Here is a 22,667-nt window from a genome sequence, read left to right on the forward strand (position 1 = left end):
ATTGGCTCTGGACAGCTGGGCCTTTGGTGCAGATATCACGTAAAACCAAACTAAACCAAAAACTAACCGTCCAACCTTTATAATGTATTCTTCTGTTATAGTGATTTGTTAATCCTAACCGTCTAGGCATCCCTTTCTTAATCTTACTCATTATTGCTTTCTTTGCCAATCTCCAGATGTTTTTTCATGATCATTCCTACCTGACGCTTGTGCTCTTCCGTTTGTTAAGAAAGGAAAATCTATCAAACGCACCGTCAGTTTCAGCACAAAGTCAAGGGGTTTGTTAGGGCTCCACACCAGAGGTGACCGCCGAATTCAGGTGCTTTTATTTTTATTTTTAATCTATCAATATTTGTTATGTATTTGCGCATTTTTCTCTTTCTTTCTGGCTAAACTTCTCTAAGTTAAGTTTTATTTCTTTCGTTAATTTGTCAACCTTCAACCATCATTGACCGTAAAGACTTTTATCGACAATATCGGTAATACAGAATACACCAACACTAAAGATGGAAAAAAAATCTGAATCAAAACAAAAGACGTACAAATTTATAAAAAAATTTATTAACATTAAACAAGAGTCAAAAACATTTACAATACATAATATAAATAACACTAAAACATATTCATGATTCATTTCCACGCAGTATCTACCCATCATCCCCACCTTACTTAATGCGGTATTGTTGTCTAGAAAGTAATAGAATAGAGGGAAGTATGAGTACTGACAAGTAGTGAGAAGGCAACAAGTAACAAGAACTGAAGGACAGAATGCCAAACTGACTATAATCCAATTTCCAAGAGAGAGGAACAAGTTGTTCTTGGCCCTGGGTTGGCTGATTAGCTGCTAACTATCAATTACTTCATTTTAATCTCACCCAATGGTACATACATTTTACACGCACAAATACAAATCGGCAACTACGATTTCTCAATAACCAGTTGGCCGATTGACCAAGGATTTGTTATATAACTTCAGTCAACTGGTTTTTACTAAAGTAACAGAATACAGTCGATAAAATTTTCATTTTACTTTTTATTACTCAGATAGAAGTAAGAAAAATTTAAGTGCACCATTTTTGTACTTAAGTTCAGTATATGAAAAAGTATTACAAAAATATGTTTTTTCTGTAAAACGTGTTTACAATTTAAAAACTACAACTGATTTTGATATTATTAAAACATAAAAAACTCATTTTTATAGAAATAATATAGGTATGTACCTACATTCCACAATAAGTCATGTTTAAGTACCTTTAACTAATCCCAAGTATGCCTACCCACTGGCCTTGCCTGTGTGGGATTTGTGTAATACATGTTGTCCGGAAACTCATAGTACAAAGGGGAAACTGATGAACCTATCACAAAAGTATTTTTTTTATTATGTGAGTTTTTATTTTCGAGTAAATCGAGTCAGAAGTTGGAATTTATATATATATATTTTTTTAAATTGGTAGTTGAGGGGTTAACACCAGCTGTTTATTGTATTTTAAAATGTGTCGAAGGGTTGGACCGGCTACAGAAGTTTTTTAATAGAAAAAAATGTAAAAAAAAATTGAATTGTTCAGATCGAACAAAACCAAGGTTTTTTTTTGGGTTTTCTATGTGATGTAGATCCGCCAGTTTGCCGCTTGTACTACAAGTTTCCAAACACCGTGTATACAAGTCATGCTCGTCGGCATGGGGGGGCAGAGAGAGGGCAAGAAGGGGGGGGGGGGACAGGGCGGCAAAAATATATTTAAAAATTGTCTAAAACAAGGTCCTAGACAACAATACCGCTTTCAGGCCACACAATACCCTCTATCCAGGGGATGTAGGTAGATATCCGCGTGTTGCTGTATGTACAGGGTGAAGTATTATACGAGGATACCAACCCCACCAACAGGTGCGTGCAGCCCACCCTGGGGCTGTTGGGTACCGTCAGCGGGGAGCCGCTGTACCAGTTCTGAGAACAAATAAAGCAATAGGTGAACACACTCCAAATGGCAGATTATTAATTAATTAATCAGTGGTAGGTAGTCAGTGTTTACATTTATGGTAAATGGAAATGGTACACTAAACCTAACCTAACCTTACGTCCAAAAAGTATGTTTCCATTTATCTCTTATTAAATAAAAACCAAAAATCCTATGAAAACTTAAGATTTGTTAAGTACAATCATAGAGCAACTTTTCGATTTGAATGGTGGCCTTCCACCAGGGTGATACTGAGAGTATCTACAATTTTGGAACGTGCTGGAAATGTAATAAAGATTAATAATTTCACTAAAACTATCTGTGAAATAAAAATAACAATTAATTTTGAACTAATTTAAGCACGCCACTGAATAGATAATAAGTAGGTACTAGAAATTCCTTCCATGCAGATTTAAATAGAACTGACCAACTAACACCACTGACTTGGTTTATTTTGGTTCTAGCCCACTAAGCACGCGCTCTGTCTCATCCCATTTGAATTCCGTAATGGTAATGAAACAGTTGTGTATACAAGAATGCAGCAAAGAATGGTCAGACTTGTCTATGTCAGGACAGCACTTGGCACCAGCACCAGGAACTAGAGGGAAACAGCAGGAACAGAACACCAGTGTTTCCTGTAGATGGACTAGACTCCTTGGAGACTAACCGAGGATGTATACTATATATATGTATCTTGTCTTTTACAGACCTGCATGGAACGAGAATATCGCTAGATGTTTCTGATGTGAGCTCCTGCTAACTAAGTGTGGATGTGTAGTTTTATATGGACTAGCGCCCTATACCTGTTTTCCGGGTATCTTACCGGGAAGTGCTTTAAAAGTGTTTATCTCTTTATTTTTTCACTATGGATGTCATTGTGATTGACTCGGACTATTTCAAAATTAACTCGCCAATTGTTTTATTTTAATTTGAGATTCAAAATTTACCAAGCAGATACTCGGAGGAATTCAGAAATTTATAAATATGGACTCACGTCTTTCATAATATGAAGAAAGTTAACAAAATGATAATCCACGGGAGGAATTAATTAATAGTGGGAACATGATAAAGGAAGTAGTTTCTCCTTAATAATAGATACATTCTGATAGAAGAGAGCAATCAGAAGAAGAATAAGAACGGGTTGTTTTGCGGAATTTTAACAATTCATCAAATTTCAAAATTGATTTTCAAGTTCTGTGTAGGTTATATTCAAGTTCTATTATTCTATAATAACTAGCCCGAGGCTTCATATAACTGAGAACAGAACATGTATAGAACCTTCACAGAACTTGAAAATCATCTTTGAAATTTGATGAATTGTTCAAATTCTATGAAACAACCCATCCTAAGTAATTGAATCTTGCAATTCATAATTTAAACATTATTGTGAAGTTAAAACTAATTTTTATATGTAAAATGATTATATGTTATGTTTATTAAATTCAAGAATAATGGTAGACCTGTAGACAAGCTGCCATGGGGCAGGCAGCGGGACTACTCTTTGTTATTTATAAAATTCTTGTAATATCAATGTTTTATTATCAAAATATTAAATAATAAGTACATCAGTATTATAATGAGCTTGTTTTACAATACATCCCAGCGTTACATACCCCACATCCTTCAGCTGTGTTGACTGGGCGGCTGCAAATCTGCAGGTCATGTTTTGCGCCGACAGGGTGTCTACGGCTGCCAGCGGGGAATAATCTAGAGCACTCCTCCTGAGATACTCTCTGCATTGTCCTCTGAAATGTTGAAAAACGTACCAACTAATTGTTTTATACAATGAGAACAATCCGTATAGTATTACAATGTGAAGTGAGGTTTTGAAGAAATGTGTTTTTTAATATAAATACTGCACAAGTGTTACAACTGCTCCCAACCGTCTAGAATCAGTGGGACTTTGACATACTCAATTGTGTAAAAGGGGAGGGGAAGGAGATGGGAAAGAGGAAGGTGGGGAAGTACGACTAATTAGATCTGGTCACCAAACACGACTACAGCCATTTCAAGATACATTCGATTCGAATGAGATCTTTCACTAGGGCGATACTGAGAGTATCTTCGACTCTGGAACTTGCCACAAATATATATGTAAATTACTTTTAATAAATTAATTGTGAAATTTACCACTAGGATTTGAACCAGATACTTCTAAGTGTGTGCTTTAATTAACATTTTATTTAAATTAAATTAAATATTATTTATTTATTATGGTAGAAGAGGTCTGGGACTCCCAAGGTAGACATGGCAAGTACTTGAGTCATCTCAAGAATCAGATTAACAGAACCTATGTATGAATGTGGATGAAGCAAGGAGTGTGTGTTAAAACAGAGTTGTGTGGCGGTCCATCCTCTCTGCCTACCCCTGCGGGGAGACGGCGTGATGGTTAGATATCTATTTAAACAAATATACATTTAGTACCAGCCACAGCTGTCAATCTTATCACATCATCAGTCATTGTTCATTCTGAACAATGACTGATGAACTTCTCTTTCTGTGAGCATAAAACTGAGAGTTTAAGTTTTTGTTGTGCGGTGTTACCCAAGGATCGCCCCAATTCTGAGTGATCCATAGTGTTAGTGATAACAAAACCTAGACCACTCGACGCAGAAATTTTTTCTGCGTCTAGTGTCCGTTTTACTTTTTCTGTGGGTGTAATACTTTTCTAGTTGTTAGTGTTCAAGTGCTCGCCACGTGCGTAATAATTCTAGAACATTCCACGTCGATTTCTTGTAAAGTGACCAAAGAACTTTTAGGAGGATGTGTCCACTCCTTGAGAACACAGTTATTTTTGATACCCTTTTTGGAATTTTTGTATGGATAAGACAATTAATTTACAACTAGACTAGTGCCATATCCATTTTAAACAAAATATTTTTTCTTAGTTAATCATTTGAATGTGGAGGACTAATAAGTGGCTTGAACAAACATTATTTTTGCGGTTTTAATTATTTTCTATGGGGAGGGATACTAAAAATTTAATTAATATTTTAATTAAATTGGTAATTTCAGTAAATTCAGTGATAAATTGACCAACTTTCTTATTATTCACTTTTTTGGACTTTTGATCGAAGTTTAGGTATAAAATTTTCCCTATTTTTTTCCCCATTTTTGGGGAAATCTGGGGTAAATTTTTGCATTTTCCCCACTTTTTCGTAAAAAATGCCTCTCGACTGAGAATTGTCGGGCGGGTCGCGTGGTCCCACTGGCAACCCAGTGGAACCACCAGGGGACGCGGAAAAAATTGTTAAGCAGATCCAAGACCTCTTGAGCCCCACTGCTTCCACCTCTGCACTGTCGCAGACTAAAAAAAGGCTGAAACCAAAGACACAAAGGGAACCACAGTCGGTTGACTCCGACAGCGACTCATCCGCGTGTGAGATGCCCTCGATTGCTCCATCTACCACCCCGAATGCGGAAAACAAAAAACGGGTCCGCTATAGCGACTCGCCGACCAACCAGGAGTGGAAGGCAATTCCAGCCTTGATTAAATGTCAGAAAATCCGGTCTGTTTGTATGGATGGCCTTAACAAACTAAACAAGGCCGATAAAAGCCTGATAAACACCACACTTGATGATCTAATGTCAGACATCACTAGGATGATGTTGGAACTAAACACCCTGTCTACGAGAAGCACGACGATTGACGAGATGCTGTCCGCCCAATCAGCTCTGTCCACCAAACTCGACCAAGCCATCAAAACGCGTCCTGCTTCTTCGAGTACTGCTACCACCAGAGAGTCTATGTCCTACGCTAATGCGGCGGCAAACCTGCCTGCCTCCAAGAAGATCTTGATTAACGGCTTTGAACGCCCGATCCCCAAGAAGCCTCTGACCGTACTGGTCTACCCAAATGCCCCTGAAGGCAAAACTTCGGAGCAAACACTGAAGGCCCTGGAGAAAATCCTGAATCCCAGGAAGGATGACTTCCAGATCGTCCGATCCAGAAAGATTAAAGGGGCTGGTATGGCTTTCTAAGCCAAGGACGTGAAGGGTTTGGACAACATTAAGAAGGCAGAAGCGAGGCTCGCAGCAGGTGGTTTAAAGATGATCAACCCCTTGGGCCGCCTTCCCAAAATAGTTATATACAATGTGCCAAAGAATGAACAATCCGCTGACCCAGAATTATTTACTGAGATCTATTCAAACAACCTTGCAGGCCAGACAACACTGTCTTTGGAAGATCATCTTCGTACCATGCGGCGAGTCTCCCTTTTTGGCAAGCGCGACATCCCCGCCATGAACATGGCGGTGACATGTCATCCTGCCGCTCGCAAAGTCTTTCTAGATAGCGGAATGTGCTTCCTTGGGTGGAACGCCTGCCGCACCCGGGATTATACTGGAGCTACTAGATGCTTCAAGTGTCAACAGTACGGACACATTAGTAAATCCTGCTCTCAGGAAAAGGAAACATGTCGCCACTGCGCCGCTGTGGGTCATTCTCATGAGGATTGCCCCAAGAAGGCACTTCCCGCTGTCTGTGCTACTTGTACCCGTTTCAGGAAGTCAGCTGACCACCCCACTGGGGATAGGGATTGCCCTGCCCAACTGGCCGCTATTAACGCCCGAGTCAGAATGACTGACTATGGCTCCTGTTAATCTTCTCTCCTTAGGTCAGATCAATCTGCAGCGATCCCGGTTGGCCACACTGGATGTGCAGCGGGTCATGTCTGACCTGAATATTGACATAATGCTTATACAGGAGCAGTACACCTGGGAAGGTAAAACACCAATTGAATTTCCGGGAGCGGTACTCGAAGTCGGCTCATCGCCGGGGGCGGGTGTTCTGGTCAATACATCATTGATCAGCACCCTCCTTCTGGCAGGGCTGTCTAATACTGAGATTGCTGATACTGAGATCTATCTGATCTCAGTCTATTTTAAATGGGGGAATCCGGTAGGACCACATATCCTGAGTCTGACGCGCGCCCCAAACGCGCTTAAAGGTCGTAACGTAGTTATCGGAGGGGACTTTAACGCTCGCTCTCCTCTTTGGTTTGACAATAATAAAAACCATTCAGAACGATCACGGACTGACGCCGTTGAAGACCTTATTGCTGCGCAAGGCCTTTGTATCGTTAACGAACAGAGTTCGTTCTTTACCTTTTCAAACACAATGGGAGAGAGCAACATTGATCTAACTCTTTGCTCTGGATCAGTTGCGGCCAGGATATCTAAATGGAGGGTCCATGAATGCGCAATAGTTTCGGATCATAGATTAATCACATTTACAATAGGTGTTAAGAAAACTGAAACTCCGAGATCCTCCTGGAATTTCAACACCTCTAGGGCGAATTGGGATAACTTTGGGGAGGCGCTACGAGATACATTAAGGGATTTTCACCACGTAGCAGCTAGTGATCCGGACAATTTGGGGAATTTTTTCAATTTTGCCGTTGTATTTGCGGCTGACTCCTCTCTGGGCAGATTAAACCCAAAGACGAAAATTAGAACGCCGTGGTGGTCACCTGAGCTGACTTCGCTGAAGGGGGCCTACAAAGGAGCCTACGGGGCCTTGGGACTGTCCAGGAGGGTATGCTGTACGGAGGAGGAGACAGCTACCCTTCAGGCAGCTCTCAGGAGGTCCAGGGCAACTTTTAAACAGGCGGTTCTCCTTGCGAAACGAGCTGCTTGGCATGACTGGGTTAATAATGTGGGAAACGCCAACCCGCGGGAAATCCACAGCGCAATTGAAAAATCCGGAAAAGGATCGGATCGGTTTTTGTCTAGTCTTATTGGGATCACAGAAGGTAGGAACGCTGAGACGATAGATGTGGCCTCTACTCTCAATACACTTTTGGGCAAGTTAGTTCCTGTAGAATCAGTAATTGGGGAAAGTGACCACCATAAACAGGTTAGACTCCTGGCACGGCTTCCACCTAGAGACCTCGCCCAAGAGGATAGAGTCATTCCAGTCACTAGAGCAGAAATCGACCTAATAATTAAGGGTTTGGGTCCTAAGAAGGCACCAGGGCATGACAGACTTAATGGCGTGATAGCGAAGCAAGTCTGGATCCACGCTAGGGAGGAGCTCTTCCAAGTGATGGAAACGTGTTTGAGAAGAGGAATTTTCCCTTCTGAATGGAAGAGAGGCGTGCTCAGGGTCATACCTAAGGGGAACGGTAAGCCACTAACTGATGTCAAGGCCTATCGGCCTATCACCTTACTTCCAGTGCTTGGCAAGATCCTAGAAAAACTTATCCGGCATAGGCTAGAACAATCACTCTCCCCGTCTAGTGATCTCCAATTTGGCTTCGTCTCCGGTAGATCCACCGTGCACGCCATTTCGTTTGCGCTTAACTGGGTGAAGGTTTGTACAAAGAGGTATGTAGTTGCAATCTTCCTCGATATAACTGGTGCCTTCGACTTCGCATGGTGGGACATGATACGTATCAAGGTTAAAAATAGGAACTGCCCAAAAACCCTATTTAAGTCAGTAGACAACTATTTATCGGGCCGAACTGTTATCATTTCTCAAGGTGACACTGTTATTGAACGCGAAACCGATTTGGGGTGTCCTCAAGGCTCCGTACTAGGTCCTGAATTTTGGAACATAACCTTCGATGACTCCTCTAGGTTACCCTTACCTGAAGGATGTATCATGATCGACTATGCGGATGATAAAATGTATCTTGTCTCTGGAGACAGTAGAAGAGAAGTCTAACGTAAGGCTGGTGAAGGTTTGGACACCCTCCTTAAATGGGGGGAGAGGAATAAAATGACCTTCGCTCCCCAGAAGACTATGGGCCTCCTGATGAAGGGTTCTTTCAATAAGACAAGAAACCCTACCATCCGTATGGGAGACACTAATGTCAAATTTGTGGATAACGTTAAATATTTAGGTGTCACTCTAGATCGATCGTCCTCCTTTCTGGCTCATGTCAAAGATGTATCCTGCAGGGCTCAGTCGCTGTTTCTGAAGCTTCGAAGAATCTCCACGGCAGAGTGGGGACTTCGCAGACCGGCTTTGCACGCTCTCTACAAGGGGGTATATGTTGCGCAAGTCGCATATGCCGCCTCTGTTTGGGAGCATCGCCTGGATAACTGCTTAATACTTCTTGCTCTCACTAGGGGTCAGCGCACTCCCCTGCTAGCACTATCTGGGGCATATCGAACCGTTGCTTCGGACGCTTTGCCAATTTTGGCTGGTATATTACCAATCGATCTAGAAATTAGGGAGGTGTTAGCGAAGCAGCGATTAGCGTGGATCCCCGGCCAACCACCTTGGTGTCGTCCTGACACCGGGTGGACCAGGAACTCTCCCAGGACTGCTCCGAACGATGAGGGACCTGTCGCTCAAAGAGTGGCAGGTCCGTTGGGATAGGTCGAGCAAGGGAAGATGGACCTTCTCCTTCTTCCCTTCAGTTAAACTCAGAATGGAAGGGGCCTTCCTCAAACTGGACCATCACGTTACGCAGCTCCTTTCAGGACATGGGGAATTCAGGGGAAGGCTTCACAGCCTTGCCCTGTCCACCCACCCCAATTGCGCTTGTGGCAATAATTACCAGTCGGCCGAGCACATTCTGTGGCACTGTGAGATTTTGAAGGATGCCAGAGACGAAATGATAGAAGGTCTGAATGTCCCCATTAGACCGGTGTGGAACACCGATCTTGTTTCTAACAGTGTGAATTTCGAATGTTTGAGGAAGTTTACTAGGATCTGGGTTGAGAGATGGCCTGTGCTTAGAGTCGTTGACTAGTGTAATAATTGGGAACCCCCGGTGTACTGCTCCTGCTCCATGACTTACTCTTTTACAACTGTTTCATTATTGTATATGCTATTCTGTTTTTCTTATTTTATTATTCTTATCTTATTTCTTTTTCTTACTGTACCAGCTGTTGCAGATGATTTCCATTCGTTTATATTTTGTTTTTTTTTGTTTTTTTAATTAACTTGTCTTGTACTTTTTAATTCTTATTTTCTGTTTTATTTTCATATGTTTCTTTTTCCCTGTCTAAGGTTAACACACTGTTTTTCTTTTTACAGACACTGTAATCACTCTTATATATTTGTGTTTACTAATTATCTCTCTTACTTTACTTTGTTATCTTATTCAATACTTACTGTCCTCTTTACAGACCATGCAGATCTTATTTTTACACCTTTACTTTTGTTTTTACTTATTTACCGTTGCCCTTATGTGGCACTTTTTGGATCGATTATTGTTTTTCATTTTTCCTCTTATTTTCTCATCTTTTTACATGTATTTTTTCCGGTTTTCTTTTCTTTTTTTTTAGTAACAGCAACGAGTTTACAGGCGAGAACTGAACTCCGTTGTCTGTTTTGTTTTGTTTATTTTCCCCATTAGGGGTTGGAAAACGGGCCTCGTCGCCGCATGCACGACTGGAACTTCTTATTATTCTTTCTTACCGGGGGACTCCGCCAATCACCTGCGCCACCCCTGATGAGCGTTGGTTGTCAGAGGGGTGACTGTGCGGGCTGGGGTAACCTCCACCCTGCCTCCGACCTCCTGACGCTTCTTTCCCCTAGGTTCTTTAGGGTTTTATCCCTCTTTTTCCAATACTTATCTTCAGGGCACCACCGGGTGGTCGGCTAAGGGGTGTGGAAGTCCTGACCTGCACCAGTCGCCCCAACCACCACCAATTTCTCAACAGGACTGCCAGTCGTGGTTCGGCGAAACTCCCCCGTCACTCTATTGTTTACTTTACTTTTATGTGTTTACAGGTACTGGAGTGTGGGTCCCCTCCACCTGCCTGATACTTGAACTTGATTGTTTTGTTGTTTATTTTTCTGTGTTGTCCTTAGTTTAGTACTTGTAAGCGCTTGAATACCGCTTCATAACACCGTATGCGGGGACATTGAAGGCCTAGCTTCATTTATATAAATTGTAGAGCCGTTTATTCAAAAAAATTAGATTCATGCGAGAGCTCCGAAGGGGTGACCATAAGTCACCTATACCGGGGTGGGACAGGGTGGGTACCTTCAATGTTCATTCTGAAGGCAGATAAATGTGTTCTAACCTTGTACTCAGGTTTGGTGAGTGAGCCATCCCACGCAGTGAAGATGAACCCACTGTCAGGAAGAGTTGTGCCGGTGTGGAGACAGACTGGGATTATACTGCTTGTAAATATTACCCTGAAATGGATATAATTTATTTTTTAATCTGTGAAGTGGTAGTGCATTGCAATAATATTCCTTAATCCTTTAGGTGCGGTATGCCGATATTCCTGCATGACGCATGATGTATGACGCATAACAATCGCGAACAACTCCTGATACCCTGTTACCTGTTATTTGACATTGGAAATAATGGCAATAATTTCTTTAGCATTTAAAAAATGTAACAATAAATTATAAAATTTCGTAAAAATAATAAATATTGTGACTTTACTTTTCAACAGATTATTGACTGTAACATTGTAATAATAATTACAAATGGGTTCTAATGTCAGTTGTGACTCTGTCAGTAGCTCTGGTTCAATGAACTCCAGAACTTTGATATTGATTTATTTTTAGGATATTATGCCATATTGCGCTACCTCCTTCTTTAGTACAAATTCTCTTTATTACAAATAAACATGTAATTTCATATTCGATTACACATCTGCCCTGATGATGGATACTATAATGCTGTTCGAAACGTTGTATAAAGAAGGAGGTAGCGCAACGTGGCATAATACCCCAAAAATAAATCGCTACAATAATTTTTGCCGTGAAATTCTCAAATCGTATCCAGAACTTTGGTTTTGAATTTAAGTGTCATTATTTTCGAAATTGGAACTGATTTTTCGACAATTCAGACTATCTGCGATTTTTCAAGGGTCTGCGCTAGGTAACTTTCTATATTAAAGTGTTTAGTGTGTTGCACAGTTTGCTGTAGTCCACCCTTGTATGCGCGCGAGTTCCCTACAGAGCATCAGACCATGTGAAGCAACAGTGGGCCTGTTCCGCTAGCAGGGCATGTAGCAAGAATGGAAGATAGGACAGGACATAGGAGTGTTTGTTGGTCGACCTACACTGAGGTGGCACTATACAGGTGGAACTATTCCTGCTAATAAGTTATAAGGAACCGGCGTTGCTTGAACTAACCCTTGTATGCGCGCGAGTTCCCTACAGAGCATCAGACCATGTGAAGCAACAGTGGGCCTGTTCCGCTAGCAGGGCATGTAGCAAGAATGGAAGATAGGACAGGACATAGGAGTGTTTGTTGGTCGACCTACACTGAGGTGGCACTATACAGGTGGAACTATTCCTGCTAATAAGTTATAAGGAACCGGCGTTGCTTGAACTAACCCTTGTATGCGCGCGAGTTCCCTACAGAGCATCAGACCATGTGAAGCAACAGTGGGCCTGTTCCGCTAGCAGGGCATGTAGCAAGAATGGAAGATAGGACAGGACATAGGAGTGTTTGTTGGTCGACCTACACTGAGGTGGCACTATACAGGTGGAACTATTCCTGCTAATAAGTTATAAGGAACCGGCGTTGCTTGAACTAACCCTTGTATGCGCGCAAGTTCCCTACAGAGCATCAGACCATGTGAAGCAACAGTGGGCCTGTTCCGCTAGCAGGGCATGTAGCAAGAATGGAAGATAGGACAGGACATAGGAGTGTTTGTTGGTCGACCTACACTGAGGTGGCACTATACAGGTGGAACTATTCCTGCTAATAAGTTATAAGGAACCGGCGTTGCTTGAACTAACCCTTGTATGCGCGCGAGTTCCCTACAGAGCATCAGACCATGTGAAGCAACAGTGGGCCTGTTCCGCTAGCAGGGCATGTAGCAAGAATGGAAGATAGGACAGGACATAGGAGTGTTTGTTGGTCGACCTACACTGAGGTGGCACTATACAGGTGGAACTATTCCTGCTAATAAGTTATAAGGAACCGGCGTTGCTTGAACTAACCCTTGTATGCGCGCGAGTTCCCTACAGAGCATCAGACCATGTGAAGCAACAGTGGGCCTGTTCCGCTAGCAGGGCATGTAGCAAGAATGGAAGATAGGACAGGACATAGGAGTGTTTGTTGGTCGACCTACACTGAGGTGGCACTATACAGGTGGAACTATTCCTGCTAATAAGTTATAAGGAACCGGCGTTGCTTGAACTAACCCTTGTATGCGCGCAAGTTCCCTACAGAGCATCAGACCATGTGAAGCAACAGTGGGCCTGTTCCGCTAGCAGGGCATGTAGCAAGAATGGAAGATAGGACAGGACATAGGAGTGTTTGTTGGTCGACCTACACTGAGGTGGCACTATACAGGTGGAACTATTCCTGCTAATAAGTTATAAGGAACCGGCGTTGCTTGAACTAACCCTTGTATGCGCGCGAGTTCCCTACAGAGCATCAGACCATGTGAAGCAACAGTGGGCCTGTTCCGCTAGCAGGGCATGTAGCAAGAATGGAAGATAGGACAGGACATAGGAGTGTTTGTTGGTCGACCTACACTGAGGTGGCACTATACAGGTGGAACTATTCCTGCTAATAAGTTATAAGGAACCGGCGTTGCTTGAACTAACCCTTGTTTGTAGGTCAGTGTGGAGATGCCATTGTCTTTTGTATCACCACTATTATTTTAATGACAAACTAAAAGCAAGTCAATTACCTAATGACAACCTAATTGTACACCATTTTAGCAGATGAGACCAACCTGATGAAAAATGAAATAATATGTGAATATTGCACAAGAGTCCCAACTGCTCCCAAGCCAGTGAGACCATCGTATCTCCAATAGTTGGTGTATGTTGTGAGGCTGAAGACAGTAGGGAGGGAAATGAGATGGGGAAGAGGAAGGTGAGAAAGTACTTGGCTATTCAGATCTGGTCACCAAATACGGCTAAAGCCATCTCAAGCAATGAATGGTGAACACCAGAGCGATACTGAGAGTATCTTCTACTCTGAAAAGTGCCGAAAAAATACTAAAATAAGATTTTCTATTTGAACCTGCGACCTCCGGATTGCTAGTCGAGAGCCTTACCACTCGACCACGGTGGCCGTCAGATTTGTAATGTTGATAAAATAATACTTAAACACTTAAATGTTTATAAAATTGAATGCGGAAATACGGCAGGTCTGAAGGTTCAGGAGATAGCTCAGTTGCTAGAGTAAACGCCGGAAAAGCAAATGGTCTTTAATTCAAATTCCGGTCGCACCCGTGAATATATATTTTTTATTTTTACTAAAATTATTCCAATGTTTTGTATAATTATGAAAAGCTTACTGTCTGTCAAGCTGCAGAAGGGCGATGCTGTAATACGCGTGTGAGTTAGTATGGTTGTATAGTGGGTGGGCGTGTGTTTTTATCACATTGTATATAGCGTCAGGGTTGTACTGAGGTGTAAAGTTCCCCCCCAATCCGACGAACTTGACCTTCTCTGAGCTGAAACAAAAGAAGTGCAGGTTATATTAACATTGCCATGTGCATCTTAAGTAGGTCTAATTGTCTAATACAATCACTACGTCATCTGAGATTCACCACCATCATATATTTGTTATGGTTTTATATTTCAACAATAATCGCAGTGACAGCAGTTCGTGTTTACACTTTGCTCTTGCAAAAACACTAAAAAAAACCTCCGAATTCGTGTGCAAACAGTATTTATATGGAAAATTTAAGTGCCAAAAAAGTTTATTTGATAAAACAGTAATAAAATAATACTATTCTAGCGGATTCTAAACATTTTTATCGAAAGTTTTAAAACAACCTAAGATTGTGTGTTTGTTCTCATTGAAATGTCCATCCCACCGATGCCTGATGAATGCTGCCATCGGCGTAAAAAAAGAATGCTGGATAAGATGACGTCCCCATCACAAAAAAAGGCCTCGGGAATGATTTCTCCAGTGGTTGAAGATGAGGAATCTGACGGAGCATCGGACTATTCCGACGTGTCTGAAAATGAGAGTGAAATCCCAGTGTCCTCAGTCCAGATACTGAACGACACTGAAGCAAGTCTAAGAGCACTCCAAGATGTCCTTGCTGAAAAGCAGTCAAGAGTCTCAAAGGATCAACAACTGCGGATAAGCGCATATGTATCCGCTGTATTCAGATCAGTTTCACAGCTGTTATTGGAACGAGAGGGCTTCAAAGCTGATCTGGCAACAGTCAATGCCAAATTAATAGTGGCAAAGGGAGAGATCGCGATTGAAAAAGCAGAAAACCAACACAGGTTAGAAAAAATATTGCAGTTGGAGTCAGATCTAGGACCAGTGATGCGTAGAGTAGCCGATGCCACGGAAGCAAGCCTATCGTTTGCCGATATTGTGAAAAATGGCCCACAGAAGATGATACCATCAATCAACCGCTCAGGACTTAACGTTGGGACCCCCAAACCTGCTGTATGCATCTTCCCAAAGCTGGATTCTACAAAAGATAGCGACGATACGAAACAGCTACTAAAAGATACATTACGACCATCAGAACTTGGAATCCGTGTGACGGGCATTAGGAGTATCCGAAACAAAGGCGTTGTTATCCATACTGCAACACAAGAAGATCAGGATAAAATACTGAAAACCCCATGTCTAGCAAACTCGGACACTCTAAGCGCTCGATTACCAACAAAACGGCTTCCAAGGGTGATTTTCTTCAACGTTCCTCGTGACCTAACGGACGAGTGCTTCCTAAAAAATGCCTTAGCAGGAGCCCAGGAGAAAGCAGGCCTAGATTTCGCAGTAAAAAGTTGCAAGCTAAGTCACCTTGCTGGCGCTCGAACTGGATCAACTTGCCACCGGGTCTTCGAGGTTCCTGCCCACATTCGTCACGTGCTGGTGGAGCAGGGGAAAGTCTTTGTGGACTGGAATGTGTGCCGTGTTCGTGACTTCATTGGACTTACAGTGTGCTCCAAGTGCCAAATGATCGGACATTCCTTCAAGTTTTGCAAGGACCAGCAAAGATGTGGACACTGCGCAGGCGAAGGTCACGCCCGGATAAACTGCCCAAAAGCCGCCGCCGAGCGTGTCTGCGCCACCTGTACAAGATTTGGGAAGCCCGCTGCACATCCGACTGGAGACAAGGACTCCTGCCCGGCCTACAAGGCTGCCCTTGCCAACGACTTTGCAACTATTGATTATGGCGTCTAATTACATTGAAGAAGATGACGAGGTAGATTATGAAAATACTCATAATTTCTGTGATTGGCTAAAGTTTCATAGCAACTACAATATGGAAAATATTAATATTGTTCAGTTGAATGTTAGATCGATTTATAAATACTGGGATACTTTGAATGTCTACTTAAATACTTGTTGGAAGCATATTCATGTGTTAATGTTATGTGAAACGGCTATAAAACTGAATCTTGTCTGTCTGTATAATATTCCTGGATTTAATTGTTACAACTATTGCCGAACTAAAAAATCTGGAGGAGGTATATTGCTATATGTTCGAAATGAATTCACATTTCAACAGAAAACAATAGAAACAAATCATTTTGAATGTGTGCTTGGCTCTATGACACTTCCAAACAAGAGTATTTTAAACATCATAGCAATATACCGCCCCCCCAACTCTAGCCAACCACAATTTCTTAATGAAATATCTGCCATTCTGCATACTATAAGCCCCAAAGAAAATGTTTTACTTATAGGAGATATTAATCTAGACTTGTTAAATTGTCAAAACCCTATTATTATGGCATATGAAAATATAATGTCGGATAATTATTTAATCAAATGTATTTGTGACGTAACTAGAGAAGCAGTTTTAGCAGGAAAAGTTACTCGTACTTGTTTAGACCACATATTTGTCCGATTTAACAGTGGATGTAAACAAAGCTATTCTCTTTCCTCATGTGTATGTAATAATATTACTATAGCGGATCACTTTTTAACTGCAGTTAATATTAAATATAGTGCAAGGAAAGAAGCCCCAGAACACGGGGAAAGAATTTCGTTTTTATCGCAAAACAAAATCGACAAAAACATTCATAATTTTAAGTGGCACTCCTTGCTTGAGGAACAAGATTGCAATATACTATATAGTAAAATTAAAAACAACTTTAAGAATTTGTATGAACAGAGTAAAATCGTTATGAATTATAAACCCAAAAAAAGACCTCTGTCAATAAAACCTTGGATAACTTCTAATATCTTAGAAAACATTAAAAAAAAGATTCATTGTACAGAAGGTGGAAGAATTTTCCTAGCAATCAATTCTTTGAATTGGAATATAAAACTTTCAGAAATAAGGTGACAAAAGAAATTATTAAATGTAAGTCTACCTTTTTTAACAATAAATTCAAAAATTATTTTGGAAATACAAAAAAAACTTGGGATGAAATAAATAAATTATTAGGACGCAAGTCCAAAAGTAGTTGTGACGAAATAATCTCGAAATATATGTTAAATACGAATAATGAAGAAACCGTAGCAGATAAGTTTGTTGAATATTTTACAAATAGTGTTAGCTCTATGATACATAAATGTGATTATTTAGCATCGACCGTCAGGCCGAATGAAGTGCAACATAGTATGTACCTACCCAGAGCTACCTGCCAAGAAATCAATATTATTGTTAGCAAATTAAACAATTCAAAGTCACCAGGGATTGACAACATTCGAATGTTTGACATTAAGACACATATTAATATTTTAGGGCCTGTTATAACACACTTTATCAATTTAATTTTATCGCAAGCAGTAATACCAGATGAACTAAAAAGTAGCATCATTAGGCCAATTTACAAAGGGGGCAAACATGCAGATATTCAAAATTATAGGCCAATAAGCATATTGCCAGCCCTAGAAAAAATACTTGAAAAATACATTTCCATAAAACTTAATAAATATCTAGAATCTTTCTCTTTGTTGGATCCCAACCAATATGGATTTCAAACGAAAAAAAGTACGGAAATGCTGCTTCAGGAATTTTCAAATCACATAAATTATGAATTAAATCTAAAAAAACAAGTTTTGGTTTTATTCATAGATAACTCTAAGGCATTTGATACCATTGATACAAATAAACTATTAGAAACACTGGAGGCAATAGGAATTAGAGGAAAGCTGCTGGTTTTATTAAAAAAATTACTAACTGATCGACAAATAAGAGTAAAAATTCTTAAAAAATTTAGCAAAAGAAAATATATCTCAACAGGTGTTGCACAGGGGTCAATTCTAGGGCCAACCCTTTATATTATTTATGTCTCAATTATGAGAAAATTGTTTTCATTTGTTAAACATTTTGTATATGCAGACGATACGGCGCTCGTAATATCGCACGAAGATCTGGTTACTGCAATGAACCTTATGCAACATGATTTTATTGCCCTACTGAAATGGTCGCATGATGCAGGCCTCTTTATAAACGCCAAAAAAACTAAAATTATGCACATCAGATCTCCACACGCCAGATGTAATGTAATTCCTTCATTGTATACACACACATTTGACTGCATACATAAAAATGTTGCACAGCCCTGTTCATGTGAAACCATTGATTTTGTCAAAAGTTATGTATATTTGGGTGTTACTATTGACTGCTACATGAAATGGGATGTACAAATTGCTAATGTTTGTAAACGTCTACGAGCTATTGTGGGTAGGATTTATAAAATAAAATATTTCGTGCCTATAAGTACTTTAAAGTTAATCTACTTATCTCTGGCTGAATCCACTATACGTTATGGAATTACTTCTTGGGGACATTCTTGTAAAACTAATATAAGCTATATACAAACATTACAAAACTCCATTATAAAATTGTTAATCCATAAATATGACAATCAACACAGAAGTAACATTAAATTAATATACAAGTCCCTGAATGTTTTACCTGTCAGAGGATTATTGTTTTATAATATTGTAAGTCAACATGTTATATTGTCTGATTCATTGTATAGGGAAAGAGTTTGCCATAAACATAACACAAGATTCACTCAAAATGAAGGACTGGTAGTTCCGAAATGTACTAATAAATATGGTGAAAGAACTTTAAACTATATAGTACCCAAAATGTTTAACTTATTACCAATGACAATAAAAAATAATAACATGTATACTGCTAATGTTAAATATAATCTAAGGAAATGGTTATTGGATAATAATGATCTATACTGATGCCCCTGAAATGGAATTCATATTCTTAGAAAATGGAAAAACAATTATTTTGTAATACCTGACTACCTACCTCTATTTATGAAACTATTGATGTACTTGTTGATAATACTAATTTGTCCATACATTTATTTTTACTTGCTTATTATATAAGGCTTTTATGCTGCTATTTAAACTTTTCTGCAATGTAACCAATTTATGTAATTATGTACCGTTCAAATTGTATCTTATGAGTGTATAAATGTTGTCTCTATGTCCCTGCTGACAAACTACATAAGTAGTTTAGCGGGTTTAAATGTGAATAAATTTAAAAAAAAGGTAAAACGCTGATTCAATTCAATTCAATTTTTCATTCTTTTAAAAACATTACAAAATCGTTAATTTCAAAGCGTCGTAAAATAAATTGCATTAATATAAGTCGGTACATACATACTCGTATTACAAAGCAGTATTTAGTGTAGCTATACACTATGGTGTATAATTTGTAAACATGGAGTGAAAAATAAAATAACTGCGTACCATACTATTGACAACAAAGATGCTGTTTAAAAGCAACTTCTTAAAAACTAAATATATATAATTGTCGATATCGGAATTGATTCTGTTCAACTACTGACTCATCTCGCTAACTTTACTCTTCGAACAGAGAGAGAGAGTTCTTAAGGCTCCGTAGTAAGCGTTCAAAAAGATGAAGTTAGTAGATTGTTTGAAGGGAGATAGTCTCACGGCTATACGCCGGTGCCAAAGGATCTATGATGCTCGTTCCCCAGAGCATCTTCCATTGAAATACCGGTATTTACTTGTAATACTTGTATCCCAAATTCAACGGAAACACTCCTAAAACAATCTGTATCTCTTAAAGTTACTGGAGGTCTAGCACGGTCAGTCGATAAAGCCATATGTCATATATGGTCAACAATTGATAAGAAATGATCCGACGGCAGATAAACATATTTTAGGCCTCCATAGCATCAGATAAGCTTCGTTTAACTGTCAATATACACATCTTATTTAATAATGTCGTTCGTTGTGCAAAATTACTGGCTTATTAACGAACAGAGTTGAACTAACGAAGCTCTTAGAATTGGAAAAGAAGTCGTATACGCGGTGAATTGAGGCGGGTGTGGGTACCGCCGCCCCGAGAAGTATTTATTACATAACCAACACCTGTCATAGGTCATCCCAAGTGGTTCGCTTCGTTTGGTGACTTAGCAGGGGTGCCCGGTTCATCAGGTTTATCGGGGGCTGGGCGGAAGATGTTTCTGCCCACCAACTGCATGGCAGGCCGGATCGGGAGAGACTGGTTGACGGAGACCTTTTGACCTCTCCAGCAGGACTATCTCGGAACATTGCCTCGCACCGCAGTGGGAGGGATGGATTCATAACTAACCCCCAGATTCCTATTAACCCCTTGTACCTTTCTCCTTGCCATAACTTCCCATCCTTCCTTTCCTAAAAAGACGCCCCACACAGCATCCCCAAAGAGGACGTAGGCCTTGAGGGGAACTATTTTTCTCCGGGCCTCCTGTGTGTGCTGAAATCTTTAAAGTGAGATTGTTCAAATATCAAATATCAAATCATCGTTGCAGTCATTATTACAAGGAGTTGAATTTTTAAATGAAGAAACAATAAACTCACCCAATCCATGTAATGGTGGATGCAGCGCACAGCACCCACCTGTCACTCAGTAATGTCACTGGATACTCCCGCCAGGAGATCTCTTCTCTCCGACCTGATCCAATACGTCCCTGGGAACACAACACAACGTCATATTAATCTCTAAGCAAGTGTTGTTTTAAATTGTTGGCAAAATGTTTGCTGATTTTCGTTTTTTCATTTGTTTTGTTCATTTTTTACTGCCAACCATCTGGAACCAGTGACACTATGGCATCCCAACCAACCATCTGGAACCAGTGACACTATGGCATCCCAACCAACCATCTGGAACCAGTGACACTATGGCATCCCAACCAACCATCTGGAACCAGTGACACTATGGCATCCCAACCAACCATCTGGAACCAGTGACACTATGGCATCCCAACCAACCATCTGGAACCAGTGACACTATGGGATCCCAAATTGCGGTGTGTTGTGAGGTTTAAGGTAGTGGGAAGGGGAACGAGATGGGGGAGAGAAAAGTACCTGCCTATCCAGATATAATCACGTATGACCGTGTTAAAAATGAGGAGATCGTCACCAAACGCGGCTAAAGCCATTTCAAGCAGCGTTTCAACTATGAATGTTGGTCTTACACCAGGGCGATACTGAGAGTATCTTTCACTCTGTAATGTGCTACAAATAAACTATATTTGTATATTTTAAACTATTTTAAATGAATACATTGTGAAATACAACAAGACCTAATTTTTAGCACACATCGGGATTTGAACCCGCGACCTCCAGATTGCTAGTCGGGTGCCCTCGATTGGCCGGAGCTGGTAAACATCTCAGTATTGCCCCGGTGAAAGGCCTTCAGAATGGAAACTTTGCTTGAAATGGCTTTAGCCATGTTTAGTGGCCACCTGTTCCCCACTCCACTACCTTCAGCCTCGTAATAACATCTGCCCCGATGGTGGAAACTGTAATGCCACCTGAAATTTTGGATAGAGTTGGAGGTAGCGCAACATGGCATAGTAATTCAGTGTTGCCAACGGATCTTGACCTAATATCGCCGTTTCTCATACATAAGGTAGCGTAAAGTATAAAAAAACTTTAGTGCACGTGTCCCAATCCTTTATAACCTCTTTAAATACATTCTCCCAGGCCAAATCTTTGACATCTCTGTTGTGATAGTCGTTATCATGAATATCCCACAGGCAGGGGTATTTTTCAACAGCCAATATTAATGCCTCACACATTATCGTGTTGCGATTCAAATTCAAGGAATACGTCCGATGCACGCGGTGCGGGTGCGATATAATGAACAGTGTTGCCAACGAGGGCGATATATCGCCATTTAGGCTACTCAGAAAGAGAATCGACGCCGAAAAAATCTAAAATACGACTGGTCGCCAATTAGGCTACTTCAAAAACATCAATTTTAACACGTAAAAACATCAATTTTAAACATGTCCCACCTAACTGCAAATTCGGCTACTCTAGGCTACCTTATGTATGAGAAACGGCGACATTAGGTCAAGATCCGTTGGCAACACTGGTACTGACGTTTATACATTCCGAATGAAGAAAAACGAACGTTTGCGCTAGTCTCACGGAATTCCGAATACGGAAAACGAATTCGGAAATCGAATACGGAAAACGTATGTATGCGGCCAGCCTTGACATAGTAAAAGAAATATTGATTTGGAGAGAAACGTGCGTTACAAATTAATAACCACTTCTTTACCATAATCAAGTACAAAATAATGAATTGCTTCGGCTGCCTGGTTCGCCCAGCCCAACTCTAAGGTCTTGGTATTTCAAAGAGAGAGTACAATATAGACAATGTAATATAGTTATGAGTGATGAATACTTGGGGCAGGTGGATGAGTTTGTTTATTTGGGAAGTGTGTTTAGAAAAGATGGAAAGGATTACTACTATTTAAAATAAAGCAAAATTCAGATTTTTTATTAAAAATTGTAATTTTTATTCAAGAACAATTTTTCTTTGAATTTTTTCATTCCTACAGGACGTTAAATAATTTTACTGGAGCATTTTTTTCTATCAAGGGAATTTCATATTATTTCTTTATTAACT

At 40.3% G+C, this 22,667-nt stretch overlaps 1 protein-coding gene across 1 annotated transcript in view; it reads right to left on the bottom strand.

The window, feature by feature from the left end:
* Positions 1-539: 539 nt before the first annotated feature.
* LOC149414095 (serine protease snk-like) overlaps positions 540-22,667 on the bottom strand; it is a 35,017-nt gene continuing 12,889 nt past the window's right edge. Inside the window, exons 9-13 of the mRNA XM_089644311.1 lie at positions 20,606-20,715; positions 14,136-14,294; positions 10,938-11,052; positions 3,566-3,697; positions 540-1,942 (exon numbers count right to left, since the gene is read on the bottom strand). Of these exons, the coding sequence (XP_089500437.1) occupies positions 1,760-1,942; positions 3,566-3,697; positions 10,938-11,052; positions 14,136-14,294; positions 20,606-20,715 (699 nt within the window). The 3' untranslated portion in view covers positions 540-1,759. The remainder of the gene's footprint in view (positions 1,943-3,565; positions 3,698-10,937; positions 11,053-14,135; positions 14,295-20,605; positions 20,716-22,667) is intronic.

This window comes from Hesperophylax consimilis, chromosome 20 (genome assembly GCF_061612785.1).
Source record: "Hesperophylax consimilis isolate HC1 chromosome 20, BYU_Hcon_1.0, whole genome shotgun sequence".
NCBI classification, from domain to species: domain Eukaryota; kingdom Metazoa; phylum Arthropoda; class Insecta; order Trichoptera; family Limnephilidae; genus Hesperophylax; species Hesperophylax consimilis.